Source organism: Scyliorhinus canicula, chromosome 10 (assembly GCF_902713615.1).
Source record: "Scyliorhinus canicula chromosome 10, sScyCan1.1, whole genome shotgun sequence".
Lineage (NCBI taxonomy): Eukaryota > Metazoa > Chordata > Chondrichthyes > Carcharhiniformes > Scyliorhinidae > Scyliorhinus > Scyliorhinus canicula.
The window spans coordinates 78,725,889-78,743,338 of record NC_052155.1 but is presented as its reverse complement, the minus strand read 5'-3'; the positions used below and the strand labels follow the sequence as shown (position 1 = coordinate 78,743,338).

The window sequence follows — 17,450 nt, the reverse complement described above, 5'->3', positions numbered from 1 at the left end:
CAGATTTAGAGTCACATAACCTGATCATGGGAGGGGACTTCAATACAGTCATTGATCCAGAAGTGGACTGGTCAAAATCCAGGACAGGGAGGAGGCTGGCTGTGGCAAAGGAATTGAAGGGTTTTATGGAACAGATGGGGGGAGTAGACCCATGGAGGTTTGCACGGCCGAGGACGAAGGAGTTTTCCTTTTTTTCCCACATGTCCACAAGTTATACTCTCGCATCGACTTTTTTTGTTCGGAGCAGGGCGCTAATACCGAAGGTGGTGGATACTGAGTACTCGGCAATTGCAGTGTCGGACTACGCGCCTCATTGGGTGGATCTACGGGTTTCTGGATCAGTTGAGGTTCCCGAGGGTGGAGGAGCGCCTGGCGGAGGGGCTGGGAGCCCCAATTGAGATTGCAGAAATAACCAAGGGGCTGGAGGGCATGCAGTCGGGCAAGGCCCCGGGGCCCGACGGCTACCCGGTGGAATTCAATAAGACGTTTTCAGAGATACTGAGCCCACTGCTGGTGAGGACATTTAACAAAGCAAGAGAGAAGGGAGTTCTCCCCCAAATAATGTTGCAGGCCTCAATTTTGTTGATCCTGAAACAGGAGAAAGATCTGGAACAATGCAGGTAATACAGGTCGATTTCTCTACTGAATGTGGATACCAAACTGCTGGCTAAGATACTGGCCACAAGGATAGAGGACTGTGTCCTGGGGGAAGACCAGGCGGGATTTGTTAAGGGCAGGCAACTCAAGGCCAATGTTCGAAGGCTTCTAAATGTTATTATGATGCCCTCAGAAGGAGAGGAGGTGGAGGTGGTGGTGATGGCGATGGATGCGGAGAAGGCTTTTGATCGGGTGGAGAGGAATTACTGTTCGGAGGCGCTGGGAAGGTTTGGGTTTGCTGAGGGCTTTATAACTGGGTGCATTGCTCAATCAGGCACCAGCAGCGAGTGTGCGTACGAACCGGCTGAGGTATTTTAAACTGCACCAGGGATGAGGCAAGGGTGCCCCCTCACCCCGTAACTATTTGCTCTGGCCAGAGAGCCATTGGCGATGGCATTAAGAGCCTGGGCTGTGGAGCATTGGGTCTCGCTATATGCAGATGACCTGCTCTTGGACATTTTGGAGGGGATGGGGGAAGTAATGCGAATTACGAGGGTGGGGGATCTATTCATAGACGGGAGCTTCCCCAGCTCGAAAACCTTGGAGGATAAATTTGAATTGCCAGCAGGGAATGGGTTTAGGTATTTGCAGGTGCAAGACTTCTCGAGAAAACAGGTGCCGGCCTTTCTATTGCTGCTGCCATGGGGGATACAGGACAGAATGGTCTCCAGTACCTGGTTGGGAGAGGGGAAAGTATCAGATGTTTACCAGGAACTTTTGGATGCGGAGGAAACTCCGGTGGTGCAGCTTAAGGGCAAGTGGGAGGGTGAGCTAGGAGGAGAGATAGAGGCGGGTCTGTGGGCGGATGCCATAAGCAGGGTTAATACATCCTCATCATGTGCCAGGCTTAGCCTGAAATAATACAAGGTAGTCCACTGGGCACACATGACAGTGGCCCGGATGAGCACGTTTTTTGGGGTAGAGGTATGCGAGGTGCGCGGGAAGCCCAGCAAATCATATCCACATGTTTTGAGCATGCCCGAAGCTTAAAGGGTTCTGGCAGGATTTTGTTGAGGCAATGCCCACGGTACTAACAACATGGGTGGTGCCAGGTCCGGAGGTAGCGATCTTTGGAGTGTCGGAAGATCCAGAAGCTCAGGGGGCGAAAGAGGCCGGCGTCTTGGCCTTCGCCTCCCTGGTAGCCCGGAGACGGATCTTGTTAATTTGGAGGGACACGTAGCTCCAGAGTGTAGAGACCAGGGTTAGTGACATGGCTGGGTTTCTCAGTCTCGAGAAAATAAAGTTCGCCTTAAGAGGCTCAATGTTAGGGTTCACCCAGAGGTGGCAGGCGTCCGTCGACTTTCCTCGGGGAAAATTAAAATGTCATCAGATGCAGTATTCCAAGCCGGGGCTGGGGACGGGAAATGTTTCTGTTACCATGTTGATGTCATCGTTTATGTTACTGTTATAAATATTTTCAAATACCTCAATAAAATAGTTTTTTTAAAGTTAATGGCGGAGAGGATGGAAGGATGTATTTTCGGGGTGGTTGCAGAGAATCAAACGGGCTTTGTGAAGGGCAGGCAACTCTCGAGTAATATACGCCGACTGTTGTATGTGATCACTAGGAGGTGGTGGTATCTATGGATACGGAGATGGCATTTGATCGGGTGGAGTGCTGGTACTTGTTAGAGGTCGTGGGAAGGTTTGGGTTTGGGCCGGAGTTTGTGGCATGGTACGTCTGCTGCACATGGCTCCGGTGGCGAGTGTACAGACTAATGAAAAGAGCTCATGTGATTCAGGTTGCATAGGGGAACGAGGCAGGGGGTCCCCTGTCGTTGCTGCTGTTTGCAGGAGCAATACAGCCCTTTGCAATGGCCCTCAGGGGGTCAGCAGAGTGGCAGGGGTTTGGGGGGGGGGGGGGGGGGGGGGGGGAGAAAGAGTAGAGAGCACCAGGTGTCGCTGTATACAATAACCTGCTGTTATATGTGTCAGACGCGCTGGAGAGTATGGGGAGGATTATGACCTCATTAGAGTGGTTCGGGGATTTCTCGGGTTATAAGTTGGATATGGAGAAGCAAGGTGTTCCCTGTAAATGAGGTGGGTCGGGGAGCTAATTATGGGGGGTTGCCATTTAGGGTAGCCAGGGATAGGTTTAGGTATCTGAGGATCCAGGTGATGGGGGAGTGGGCGACATTGCACAAGTGGAACAAGTTGGTAGAGGAGATAAAGGAGGATTTTAGGAGGCAGAATACAATGCAACTGACGCTGTCGGGAAGGGTCCAAGAGGTGAAAACTAATGTTCTGCCAAGGTTCTTACCTGTATATAAAACATTCCCTATTTTTATTCCAAAGGCCTTTTTCCAGAAGCTGGACACAATAATTTGGGAGTTTACATGAGTGGGGAAGGTATCAAGGGTAAGGAGGGCCCTGTTACAGAGGCAGACGCAGAAAGTGGGGTTGGCGTTACCGAACCTGCTGACCATTATTAAGCAGCGAATGTGGAGAAAGTGAGGCGATGGTGTGAAGAGGAGGGGTCGGAATGGGTTAGGATTGAGGAGGAGTCCTATAGGGGGTCCAGCCTGAGAGCCATGGTGACAGCAGCACTAGCGCTGGCACAGAGGAGATATACAGACAGCCAGGTTGCACAGTCCACGATTAGGTGTGGGACCAGCTGAAGAAACACTAAGTTGGAGATGATGTCGGTGTTAACACTGTTGTGTGAGAACCACGGGTTCAAACCAAGGGAGATGGATGGTATATATAGGACGTGGAGAGAGATGGGGTTGATGAGGGTGAGGGATTTATATTTGGAGGAGAGGTTCGCAAGTCTGGAAGAGCTGCGGGAGATGGTAGAGCTCCCGAAGGGAAGTGAATTTAGGTATTTACAAGTGAGGGACTTTGCACAGAAGTGTGGAAAGGGTTTCCCAGGCTGCTGAAGTATGCCCTATTGGAACGGTTGCTGCTTCCAAACGTGGAAGGGGAGGGTAGGATTGGGGACATATACGGGTGGCTGGGGGAACAGGGGGATATACAGGTGGTGAGGATCAAGGCGAAATGGGAGGAGGGGTTGGGGAAGATAGGTTGGAGAGTGTGGAGTGAGGCGTTGCGCAGGGTGAATTCGACCTCCCAGTGTGCGAGGATGAGTTCGATAAGGTTTAAGGTGGTGCACAGGGTACACATGACTTGGGCGAGGATATGTGGGTTGTTCCAGGGGGTGGCAGGCGAGTGTGAGAAGTATGCAAGGACCAGCAAGCCATGTGCATATGTTCTGGGGTTGTGAGAAGTTGGAGAGATACTGGGCGGGACTGCTTGGGACACTAGGAAAGATTGTGGGGGTAGAGGTCAGGCTGGACCCTATGGTTGCGGTTTTTGGGGTATCGGAAATGCCGGAGCTGATGGAGGGGAGGAAGGCCCTTGTCGTGGCCTTCGCCTTTCTGGTTGCCCGGCGAAGAGCTTTGCTTGAATGGCGGTCGACAACGACGCCGGGGCTGGCGTCCTGGCTAGGGGATCTGCTTGGCTTCCTCCAGTTGGAAAAGATTAAGTTTGAATTGAGGGGTTCAGCAGAGGGCTTTGACGTACGGTGGGGATTGTTCGTGACCATATTAGAGGAATTATTTGTCGCAAAGGGGGACAGTGAAAAAGAGGAAAAACATGTACAGACCATAAAATTGAGAGTTGGGGAGAACGTTCCTCAGGTTATTTACCCTTTTGTATTTTTGAATATGTTTGGAATAAAATACGTTGAAAAAAAGAAATCTCAAGCTGAGGACACGTATTTATTACAGAAAAGTCATATCCATGTCTTGCCAAGTGAATCTGATTGAGTGATTAACATCTAGATGCCAGGCATGTTGACTAAGGAAAGGATGTTGTCGGATTTCCTTTCCTGCCACTGGATTTGAAAGATCTTACAAAGGCAAAACTGGGGAACTTCTTCAGTGCTTTGAGCTGACTGCAGATTGTCTAAGTCTCTGAAGCGTGTAGGAACACATCGATCACTGCTGCCCAGTAAAGCCAGGCATGTTGACTAAGGAAAGGACGTTGTCGGATCTCCTTTCCTGTCACTGGATTTGAAAGATCTTACAAAGGCAAAACTGGGGAACTTCTTCAGTGCTTTGAGCAGACTGCAGATTGTCCAAGTCTCTGAATTGTGTAGGAACGCATCGATCTGCCCAGTAAACCATGGTCATAGTCTTGGTTGGGAGATCCTGATCCTTGCATGCAATTTTTCTCAATTGGCTGAAGGCTGGGCTGACACACTGTGTGTCAGTGGTCTAGGGAGTAGATGTTCAGTGCTGGATGAAGTGTTGATCAAGTAGGCTGCTTTGTCATGCATGATGTTGAGCTTCTCAAGTGTTGGAGCTGCACTCATCCAGGCAAAAAGAGAGCATTCCATCACACTCCGACTTGCATCTTGCAGATGGTGGACGGGCTTTTCAGAGTCCGATGATGAGTTACTCACCACAGGATTCCCAGTCACTGACCTATTCTTATAGCCAGAGTATTGATATGGCTGGTCCAGTTCAGTTACTGGTCATGGGTACCTCCAGAATATTGACAGTGGAGGATTCAGCCATTGAGTCCCATGGGGAGATGGTTAGATTCTCTCTTGTTGAAGATGGCCTTTGGCTGGCACTTGTGTGCACAAATGTTTCTCGTCACTTATGAGTCCAAGCTAGAATGCGGTCCAGGTCTTTCTGCATGAAAGCATGGACTGTTTCAGCATCCAAATAGTTGCAAATGGTCTTGTTTGTATAATTGTATATCAGCAGACATCCCCACTTCTGGCCTTAGGATGGAGGGAAGTCAATTAAGCAGCTATTTAACTCTCAACTCCTGTAGAACGCTAAGGAACTCCTGAAGCACTGAGATGATTGGCCTTCAACAACAATAACGGTCTTGCTTTGAGCTAGGTAGAACTCCAACTCGTGTAGAAATTTTCCTGACTCCCATTGATTTCAGTTTTTCAGAGGAACCTGCAGGTGGTGGCGTTCCCATGAATCTGTTATCCTTGAAGATGATGGACAAGCTTTGGGAAGTCAGGAAGGTGACTTGCTCTCCATACAATTCCCAGCCTGGAATCTGCTCTTGTACAGCATTACTGTAGCTGGCCTAGTTCAGTTCCTGGTCAATGGTAACTCAATGGCAGGGTGTTGCTTCCACTGCTTAGCATTCACATTGTTCTGTGTTATGGCTTCACAATGTTGCTGCTCTTTAGCTCCTGTTACGCTCTCCTGCATTCTTCATTGAGCCAGGGTTGATTATCTGGCTTGATGGTCATCTGATGGGATGTGCTGGACAAAGAGGTTAGAAATTTTGTTTCAACAGAATTTGGCTGACGATGGCCCACAGTGCCTCATCGTACCCAATTTTTAACCACTAAATCTGTTCCAAAGCAGTCCCATTTAGCACAGTGGTAGTTCCACAAAACACAATGTAGGTTATCTTCAGTGTGCAGACAGGGCCTAATTTCCACAAAGATTGTGTGTTAGTTTCTCCTACCAATAGAATCATGGACAGCTGCATCTGCAGCAATAAAATGGTGAGGATGTGATCATGTCGCTTTTTCCCTCATATTGACTCCTCCAATTGACATAGGCCAGCTCAGTCTGTGGTGGTACAACGAAGCTACTCCTGATGATGGGGCATTGAAGTTCTCCACCCAGTAAATTATGTGCCTTTGCCACCCCCCAGAAATTCTTCCAAGTGATGTCCAATATGAAGAAGCACTGATTCATCAGCAAAGAGAGGGTAGCAGGTGGTTTCCTTCTCCATATTTGACCTAATGCTACAAGACTTCATGAGGTTCAAATGTTGAGGACTCTCAGGGCCACCCTTTCCTTTGTGTAAACAATTCTTCCGTTATCTTTGGTGTTTCCGTTTCATTCATGGGACAGGATATACCCAGGAATGGTGATGGAGGAGTCAGGGACATTGACTGGAAGGTATGATCTGGGGAGTATGAAAATGTCAGGTTGTTGTTTGACGAGTCTGTGGAGCAGATCTACCAATTTTGGCACATGTCCCCAGATGTTAATCAGAAGAACTTTGCAGGCACACAGTGTGTCTGGCCATTTCTGGTGCGTCTGTTGATGCCAGGTGATCTACTCAGCTTTATCTTGTACAACATTTCTGCAGCAGTTTGGTACATTGAAATGACCTTGCAAGCCACTCAAAAGGCAGTTAAGAGTCAATCACATTGCTGTCCATTTGGAGTCACATGCAGGCCAGATCCCTGAAGGAGATCAGTGAACAGGATGCATTTCTCCACTCTGGTAGTATTAATTCAGGCCTTTGGATTATTAGCCCAGTGACATTACCACTGTACTACTGGCCCCCGTTACTCAAAATTAGTTAAGAATCAAGTTTATTATAAAATCAAGAAAGATAACCAAGAGGGATTTTCGTAAAGCAAAAATATAATGCTTAAGGAAAGAAAACTTTACCTGGCCAAGGTTGATGTACACGGCATTCTGAAGGAACTCAGAGGCTTCCATGCTTCTCTTCTGAATAGCAAGCACCCTAACTGCCTTTACACAAGCTTCTAGCTCAATCACTCCAGCATTTTTGTACTGTAAGAAAGTAATGTAATAAATAATTTTACATTGTCACAGAAATACCCCCTCACTAAATAAATGCAGCCAGCAATCTAGTAACAATCACATGCTAATTGATGAAAACTTAAATATTTATGCTTTCTAAATTCACACTGACAGACCATTTGTCCCCCATCCCACCAGCAACACCAAAATTTGGTGTACGATTTCAGTGGACTTATTTTAGAAATATACAGTCATACATCAAAAGATGGGTGATTTCATGGGTGATGTTTAGCTACCTTTACTAGGCGTAAGTGGCTGATACAAATCCAAAAGTGGCAGTAGTAGTTATTGGGTGCTAAACATCTCTGGATACAACGGGATTCAGGAAAGATAGGAAATAAAGCAACAGAGATGCCGGTATTGATTAAGGAAATTTGTGTCGGAGAGAAAGAATATCCTGGAACAGGCAAGGACAGAATATATTTGATTAGAGTTAAGAAACAACCGAGGCAACCAGAGATGACTGTCTCCCTGGATGCAGAGAAGGCCTTCGACAGAGTCGAGTGGAAGTACCTCTTTGAGGTACAAGAGCGGTTTGGGTTGGGTACAGGGTTCACCTCCTGGGTGAAAATCCTGTACAATGCCTGCAAGGCGAGCGTTCGAACCAACACCAGCTACTTGCAGCTGCACAGAGGCACTCGGCAGGGATGCCCATTGTCCCCGCTCTTGTTTGCCCTAGCAATTGAAATGAAATGAAATGAAAATCGCTTATTGTCACAAGTAGGCTTCAAATGAAGTTATTGTGAAAAGCCCCTAGTCGCCACATTCCAGCGCCTGTTCGGGGAGGCCGTTACGGTAATTGAACCGTGCTGCTGGCCTGCCTTGGTCTGCTTTCAAAGCCAGCGAATTAGCCCTGTGCTAAACAGCCCCTCCTGGCAATCGCACTGCAGGACGCATAAAGCTGGAAGGGCATCCAAAGAGAGCACAGAGGCTCACTCTATGTGGATGACCTGCTCCTCTATGTCTCGGAGCCACAGGAAGGCCTGCGAGTAATCATGCAGCTCCTGAAAGAGTTCAGAACCTTCTCAGGTTATAAACATAACATGGACAAGAGCGAGGCATTCCCAGTGAACCCAAACAGGGGAGGGACAGAGCTGGAGGGGCTCTCATTCAAACAAGCCCAAAACAAATTCCGCTACCTGTGGATCCAAATAGCCCGGGACTGGACACAGATCCATAAGTGGAATCTGACCAGCCTGATGGAGGAAGTCAAAAAGGACCTTCAGAGATTGGGCACGCTCCCGCTCTCCCTGGCAGGGAGGGTGCAGATGATCAAAACGAACATGCTGCCGAGGTTTGAAGTGTTCAGAACTATACCGATCTTCATTCCCGAGGCCTTCTTCCACAGCATAGACAAAATAGTCATGGCGTTTGTGTGGGGGACAAGAATCCCCAAATCAACACTGCAGAGGAGAAAAATCATGGGCGGCCTGACACGACCAAATTTATAATACTACCATGGGCAGCAATGGCAGAGAGAGTGAGGGGAAGGATATGCAAATCCACCATGGAATGGGTGAGGAGGGAGCAGTCTTCCTGCAAGGGAACGACCCTCTGGGCCCTCACAAGGGCAGCGCTCCCATGCCCCCAATGAAACACACATCGTGCCCAGTGGTGGTGGCTACACCAAGGACATGGAACCAGATGAGGCAACATTTTGGTTGACTGAGATCTACCCCATTGCCCCCATCTGCGGAAACCATAAATTCCCACCAGCCATGTTCGACACTACTTTCAAAAAAATGCAGACAGGACAGGGCGACGCTAACAGTTAGGGACTTTTACATTGGAAACAGACTAGCGACACTGAGCGAACTGACAGAGGACCTGGAATTACCGACAGGACAGGAAACTAGGCACCTTCAGGTAAAGCACTTTCTCCACAAGGGGACGGTAGGATACGTCAGCACCCCCGAGGACCACATTACTAGAGGGCCTGATAAACACAGACAGTGAGGAAGCGGGAAACTGCAGGAAAACATAGGGCAGCATGGTAACACAGAGGTTAGCACAGTTGATTCACAGCTCAAGGATCCCAGGTTCAATTCCCGGCTTGGGTGACTGTGTGTAGAGTTTGCACTTTCTCCCAGTGTCTGCGTGCGTTTCCTCCGGGTGCTCCGGTTTCCTCCCACAGTCCAAAGATGTGCAGGTTAGGTGGATTGGCCATGATAAATTGCCCTTAGTGTCCATAAAAGGTTGGGTGGGCTTCCTGGGTTACAGAGATAGGGTGAAGGCCTGGACTTAAGTGGGGTGTTCTTTCCAAGGGCCGGTGCAGACTCAATGGGCCGAATGGTGTCCTTTTGCACTGTAAATTCTATGATTCTACGGACAAGTACTGGACTTCGGGGTATCGGAACAACACATGGGGAAGAGGACCGAAGCCCTTGCTTTCGTTTCCCTAATCGCACGTTGGAGAATCCTGTTCGGCTGGCGATCAGCAGCACCATCCACAGCTGCAGACTGAATGCACACCTGGCAGAATTTCTCCATCTGGATAAGATCAAGTACACGATCCGAAGGTCAGGAAACAGCTTCCACAAAGCGTGGGGTAATTGGTCGGCCTGTTCCAAGACCTGTTTGAGGCCAACAGCGACTAGGGAAAGAGGGAGAGACGGGAGAGAGCAGACAAGAACACACAACACGAGGAGGTACAAGAGGTGAATGTGGGGGGGAAGAGAGAGAAACTCAGGGGAAGGACTGAAAATGGAATAAAACCACTTCTGGAGCAGGCATCACGGTGTGGTCAGGACGTCCAAGATCACACCTGTTATTTTCCTCATCACCAGTAAAGAAGCTCAGGAGGCCTGAGAAGGTAAATCAAAAAGAAGCTTACTTCAACAACAAAAGTAAAGGCTGCAACGCAGGTTACAACTCCAAGATCCCCAAAAGGATCGGCTTTTAAGAGGCGATTTCCACAACCCCAGCTAATGGGCCTCCGTCCAGCAGCAGGGGAGCCTATATTCCACGAGGCTCACTAGAGATCAATTGGGGTGCCCCGTGGGTCTTGAGGGTTATTGCAAACCCAAGCAGAAAATCCTAAGTGGAGCCCCGTAAGGCAGCGAGGAGTTATTTTTGGCATATTCTGGCAGCTCCTGCAGCAAAACCAGTGCCAAACGTCATGCTCTGCACTCCTTTGGATCCCACAAACAAGGCCGAGGAGGGTTCCGATGCTTGGACAGCCCAAAATTTCCATATATTCGGCCCAGGCGCGCACCATGGGGAAGTTTCTCCATAGTCACCAAACAGCGACAAAACAACACTATTGGCAGTTATGGCTTATAAGCCCGAATCGATTGGCGTAGAGAACAGGCACCACGGGCTGCCTTAGACAGTGGGAGAAATCATCAGACAGCTACTGCCCGCCTCAAACCACGTAGCTCCCAGTCAGTAAGAAGCAAAGAGGCAGCAGCTGGCAGATACAAGATGACATCGCAAAGAGAGAGCTAGACGTTGCCAAACCAATGACCTATTGGCATTCACCCATTGTCTCTCGAGGCAGGGAGGCCAAAAATTATTGATGTGGTCATTGAGTGCAAGAGTAGGGCGGTCAGGTTGAATTGTAGAAGGCACAAGTTAGGAGTCAACAGGAGGACTCAGTACAGTTCTGGGCACCATACTGGAGGAAGAATGTGAAGGCACTGGAGAGAATATAGAGGAGATTCACAAGAATTATTCCAGAGATAAAGAAATGATGGTATGAGGCGAAAGTGGAGAGTTTTGAATTATTTTCTTTGAAGAAAAGACAGACAACAGAGACTTGATAGAACAAGTCAAGATCCTGGAAAACTCAGCAGATCTGGAAAGAAAAACAGGGTTAAAGTTTGAATCTGTACTGTTCTTCAAAGCTACCAGACTTGAGTTTTTCCAGCGCTTTTTGTTTTTATTTCAGATTTCTAGCATCTGTACTATTTTGCTTTTATTCAAGATGCGAGGGAGATAAAACTTCCTAAGAGGGTGGTGGAGGCAGGTGCAATTGATGTAATCAAAGAGGAATTGAATTGCTGGGTAGGATGAGGTAGAATGCTTCTTCAGAGACCAATGCAGACTCAATGAGCCAAATGGCCTTCTTGTGCACTGTAAAGATGCACTGTAAAGATTCTATGATAATAGTTTCCAACATTTTCCCTCCGACAGATGTTAAGCTAACTGGCCTGTCGTTTCCTGCTTTCTATCCCCTTTCCTTTTTGAATAATTTCACTATTTTCCAATCTTCCCCGAATCTCGGGAATCTTGGAAAATTAAAAGCAATGTAACAATTATCTCTCTATTCACTTCTTTTAAGACTCTAGGATGACGTTAATCAGGACTCAGGGACTTGTCAGGTTGCAGTCCCAACAATTTGCTCAGTACCACTTCCCTGGCGATTGCAATTTTCCTGGGTTCCTCCCCCCACTTGCATTTCCTGATTTACAGCTATTTCTGGGATGTTACTGTATCCTCAATAGCAAAAACGGAAATTCAGCAGTCATCACCGTATTTTCCATTAATTTGCCAGACACTTTGTATACAACCAACATTCCCTTTCTTAACTCCTAAGTATCGATAGAAACTCTTACTTTCTTGCATTCATATTTCTCACAAATTTTCCACTCCTTCTCAATGTTTTGGTCAATTTGGGCTTTAGTTTTTGGTCCTTCTTCTGACCTACCACCTTTCCTTGCACAATTATCCACTTTTTCTTTCAGTTGGATACTACATTTAATTTTTTTAGTTAACAGATTGGGGCTTCGACGTGGAATCTTTCTTCCTCGTTTAAATACTTCTATTCTGTGTATTATGAAATATCCTTTTAAATGTTAGCCGCTGCATCTCTTTTCACCTATTCCTTCACCTAGTTCACTTTAGCTATCTGTGCTTTCATGCCTCATAGCTGCTCTTTTTTAAGTTTAAAATACTAGTTTTAGAACCACGCTTCGCTCCCTCAAATTGAATGTAAAACACGATCATTTAATGATGGCTACTATCTCGGGGCACCTTCACTAGGGGATCAGTAATTGATGCTAGCCCTTTGCACAGTCCCGGTCTAGTATAGCCTGCTCTATGGTTGGTGGCAGAACATGCATTTCTAAGAAACTATCCTGAAAATATTCCATGAATTCCTCATCTATTAAGTGACCAATATTCCACTCCCACAGCCGTTTATACATCCTAGTTTCTTAAAAACTCTCTAATGTACTAATACCATAATTAATTAACAGAGCCACCCCTCCACCTTTTCCTACCTTCCTGTCCTCCTTAAATGCCACGTACCCTTCAGTATTCAAGTCCCAATGTATGTCAACCTACAACCACATACGTCACGGTCATCAAATTGTACCGATTTATTTCTACTGGAATTCTTAGTTCACTTATTTTGTTTTGAATGCCAAGGGCATTCAGATACAGAGCCTTTAATGTTGTTTTATTGTGTCTGTGACATCTGCACATATCTGTTGATTTACTCTTGGATTTATAGTCCCAGTACTCTCCGTCCCTTCTTGTCACGATCTGTTTATCATTTCCCACATTAAGACCTTTCTCTCGTTTGTCTTTTCCCTGCTCTTTGAGTTGCCAAATTTTCACCAATTTGGTCCCTTGCCCCCACCATTTAGTTTAAAACCTTCCCTACTTGGGGCCAGGGATAGTTTTGTGATGGATTGGGATGGCGGACCCAAATAAGGAGGGGTGATCAGAAGCCCCTGGTGAATTGAGTGATTTGGAATGTGTGGGGGGGGTTGAATGGCCTGGTGAAGTGATGAAGGGTGTTTGCGCACCAGAAAATTTAAAGGTGGAGGTAGTTTTGCTGCAGCAGACACACCTGTGGGTGAAGGGTCAGGGAGGAGTGTGACGAACATGGAATTTGGGGTTTGATTCCTGGTTAATTTTGACATGTGGTGGAAGGGGGGTGGCCCCTAAATCTGTTATACAACTATTAGACAGCGAATGTGGAGAGAGTGGTGGTTGGGGGATGGGGTGGAAGCAGGTGGACAGATGAAGGAGGCTTCGTGTGTCGGGGCATGGCAGAGAACTGTGGCTACAGCCCCCCTCCCGTTCTCCCCGGTTAAGTATACTGACAGCCAGGTGGTTGCATCATCCATAAAGGTTTGGAACCTGTTGAGGCGGCAATATGTGGGAATCACAGATTCACTTCAGCGGATATGAATATGACGTGTAGGCATTGGCAGAGGGAAGGGGTGGAACGGGTGAGGGATCTGTTCGTGGAAGGGAGGTTCGCAGGATTGGGAGAGTTCCAGGAGAGATACGAGTTGCCGAGGGGGAAGTGAGTTTAGGTATATACAGGTGCGGGACTTTGTGAGGAAGGGAATACCCTCATTCCCTCAACTGCCAGAACGCTGGATAGGTTATTAACACAGTACGGTCTCTGCTGGAACGCTGGATTGGTTATTAACACAGTACGGTCTCTGCTGGAATGGTTATTAACAGAGTACAGTCTCTGTTGGAATGCTGGATTGGTTATTAACAGTACGGTCTCTGCTGGAACGCTGGATTGGTTATTAACAGAGTACGGTCTCTGCTGGAATGCTGGATTGGTTATTAACACAATACGGTCTCTGCTGGAACGCTGGATTGGTTATTAACAGAGTACGGTCTCTGCTGGAACGCTGGATTGGTTACTGACACAGTACAGTCCTCGGGGAATTTGGTAATTTTTCGGGGTATAAATTGAACATGGGGAAAAGCGAGAATTCCAAGGGGGAGGGGGAGAGGGGTGGGGGGCTGACTGTTGTTTTATGGTTGCAGTGTGTGAAGATTGTGATGGGGTGGAAATGTTTATTGTACAATGTTTATGTCGCTGTTATTGTTATTATTATAAAAACTTGCAAATACACTGATAAAAATATTTTTTTTTTTTAATTAACGCAGGACGGACTGGGAGATGGGTGGATGGCAGGTGGTTGGTGAACTTGGAGAAAGCACCAATTGAGGAAATAAAGTAGAAGTGGGAGAAAGAGCTGGGAATGGAATTGGGATTGGGGGGGATTTGTAGTGAAAATATGCACCGGATGAACACAACATATTTCTGTGTGAGGATGAGTCTGATACAGTTTCAAGTGGTGCATAGGGCTCATATGATGGGGGCCCATGAGAGTGAGTTCTACCCAAAGGTAGAGGACAAGTGTGAGAGATGTGGAGAGGGGCCAGCGAATCATGTCCACGTGTTTTGGTCATGTTCGTGATTGGTGGGTTTTTGAAGCCCTGTTGGAGTGGTGGGTGCAAAGTTTGGACCGTGCCCACTGGTGGCGATTTTCGCAGTGTCAGAACTGCCAGAGCTGCTGGAGGGGAGGGGGGATCAATGTTGTGGATTTCGCCACTCTGATTGCCCGGCTGCAAACTCTACTGGGGTGGAGGTCGGTGGAGCCACCAAGATGGTCGCCATGGTTGGGGAAACGTGGCAGAGTTCCGCAAATTGGAAAAAATTAAGTTAGCTCTCAGCGGGTCAGAGGAAGGATTATTTGTAAGGTGGAGGATGCTCCTGTCTCTATTTCACAGAATCGTAGAATTTACAGTGCAGAATGAGGCCATGAGGCCCATCAAGTGTGCACCGGTCCTTGGAAAGAGCACCCGACCCAAGCCCATACCTTTATCCTATCCCCATAACTCAGTAACCACATCTAACCTGTTTTGGACACAAAGGGCAATTAAGCATGAGCAATCCACATAACCTGCACATCTTTGGACTGTGGGAGGAAACCGGAGTACCTGGAGGAAACATACACAGACACAGGGAGAATGTGCAGGCTCCGCACAGACAGTGGCCCAAACCGGGAATGAAACCTGGACCCTAGAGCTCTGAAGCAACAGTGCAAACCACTGTGCTACTGAGCTTAGGTATATACTTTGTGAGGAAGGAGTTACCCTCATTCCCTAAACTGCCAGAACGCTGGATAGGTTATTAACACAGTACGGTCTCTGCTGGAACGCTGGATTGGTTATTAACACAGTACGGTCTCTGCTGGTACGTTGGATTGGTTATTCACACAGTACAATCCTCGAGGAATTTGGTAACTTTTTGGGGTATAAATTGAACATGGGGAAAAAGCGAGAATTCCAAGGGGGAGGGGTGGCCAGAAGCTTCTTTACAACGACATCATTAATCAACCCTGTCTCATTGGCCTCAAAAAGTTTGTTTGCTGGTTTGCACTAGAACATATATGGAGTACCAATTATTTTGTTTCCAATTAAGGAGCAATTTAGTGTGGCAAATCCACCTAACCTGCACATCTTTGGCTTGTGGGGGTGAAACTCCACACGGACAGTGACCCAGGGCCAGGGTTCGAACCCGGATCCTCAACGCCATAGGCAGCAATGCTAAACACTGTGCCACGCGCCTCCCTAATTTGAGGACTTGTTTGCCGCCAACAGGTGGTTGGGGGAGTAACGGAGGGGTGGCAGTGTTAAGGGGAGGAAAAGGGGGATAATATGTCAAACTGCGTGGATTGAGTTATGTTTTTGGAGCAATTTTGTGTATTTTGTATACTTGGGTTTGGAATAAAAATATTTTTGCAATAAAACAACCTTCTCTACCTCACTTGTTAAGCAGTTCACTAGAACACTGGTCCCAGCACAGTTCAAATGTAGACCATCCCAACAGTACAGCCACTACTTTTCCCAGTACTGGTGTCTGCATGGGTTTCACCCCCACAACTGAAACCCACTTCTCCCACACCAAACTGAGTGATGCATTCATTTCTCTAAACTTGTTTGTCCTGTGCCAAGTTGCACATGGCTCAGGTAATAATCTAGACATCATTACCTTGAAGATTCCTCATTTTAATTTTGAGCACAGCTCCTCATATTCTCGATGCAGAACCTCTATCTTAGCTCTGCCCATCTCATTGATGCCAACATGGACCAAGACAACTGGATCATCCTCCTTCCCTCACCCTGGAAATTCCCCTCCAGCCCTGAGCAGCTGCCCTGAACCCTGGCAGGCAACACAGCTGTCTGGACTCTCGCTATTTGCTGCAGAGAACAGCAATAATAATAACAATAATAATAATCTTTATTATTGTCACAACTAGGCTTACAGTAACAGTGCAATGAAGTTACTGTGAAAATCCCCCAGCTGCCACACTACGGCACCTGTTCGGGTACACAGAGGGAGAATTCAGAATGTCCAATTCACGTAACAAGCATGTCTTTCAGGACTTGTTGGAGGAAACCGGAGCACCCAGAGAAAACCCACGCAGACACGGGGAGAACGTGCAGACTCCATACAGACAGTGACACAAGCAGGAATCGAACCCGGGACCCTGGCGCTGTGGAGCAACAGTGCTAAACACTGTGCTACCATGCCGCCTAATGTTAATTCACCTCAATATACTGTTTCCTACTTCCACTACATTCCTTTTTGCTATCCCTGTTTCACTGGCCTCTTGTACCACAGTGCCATGGTCAATTTGCTCATTCACTTGGGCAGCACAAGTGAATAGCACTGTGGCTTCACAGCACCAGGGTCCCAGGTTCGATTCCCCACTGGGTCATTGTTTGTGCAGAGTCTGCACGTTCTCCCCGTGCCTGCGTAGGTTTCCTCCCACAGTCCAAAGACGTGCAGGTTAGGTGGATTGGCCATGATAAATTGCCCTCAGTGACCAAAAAGGTTAGGATGGGTTATTGGGTTACAGGGATAGGGTGGAAGTGAGGGCTAAGTGGGTTGGCGCAGACTCGATGGGCCAAATGGCCTCCTTCTGCACTGTATGTTCTATGCAGCCCCACTCTGATCCAACCAGCAGAGAGACTTCAAACCTATTGGACAACTACAAAATGTTGTATCTCCTGCACACTGTCCCCTGGGTCCCCTTGCCTCACTCACAGTCATATCCTCTTGCCTCTGATCAAATCAAAAGATTCTTTCCGAAAAGGTGTGACTGCCTCCTGGTAGAGCATCTGGTGAAATTTCTCCTTCCCTTTGTGTCATAGAGTCTGCAGCTAAGACTCCAACTCAATGTCTCGGAATCACAAACACTTGCTGCAAGCATGTTTGCCCTGGATCTCACTACATCTCGGAGCTCCCACATGCTGCAGCCCTGGCATATCACCTATCCAGCCATCCTTAATGTATCATAATTAATTATTCACTTACTTATTTTCTTCTTTTATATATTTTATGAACTTTATCACAAGTTGGTATTCTATTTGAAGCCTTGGGACTGCAACAGACCTTAACCACTTACCAGATATGCACCAAACAGTTAGCTTATTTCACTGCAGCCACCCGATCAAGGCAGATATGCTAACGGAGGTACA

At 47.4% G+C, this 17,450-nt stretch overlaps 1 protein-coding gene across 1 annotated transcript in view; it reads right to left on the bottom strand.

Moving 5' to 3' along the window:
- trappc9 (trafficking protein particle complex 9) overlaps positions 1-17,450 on the bottom strand; it is a 1,005,291-nt gene that overhangs the window by 910,738 nt on the left and 77,103 nt on the right. The window contains 1 exon segment of the mRNA XM_038809220.1: positions 7,047-7,172. Coding sequence (XP_038665148.1) covers positions 7,047-7,172 — 126 coding nt within the window.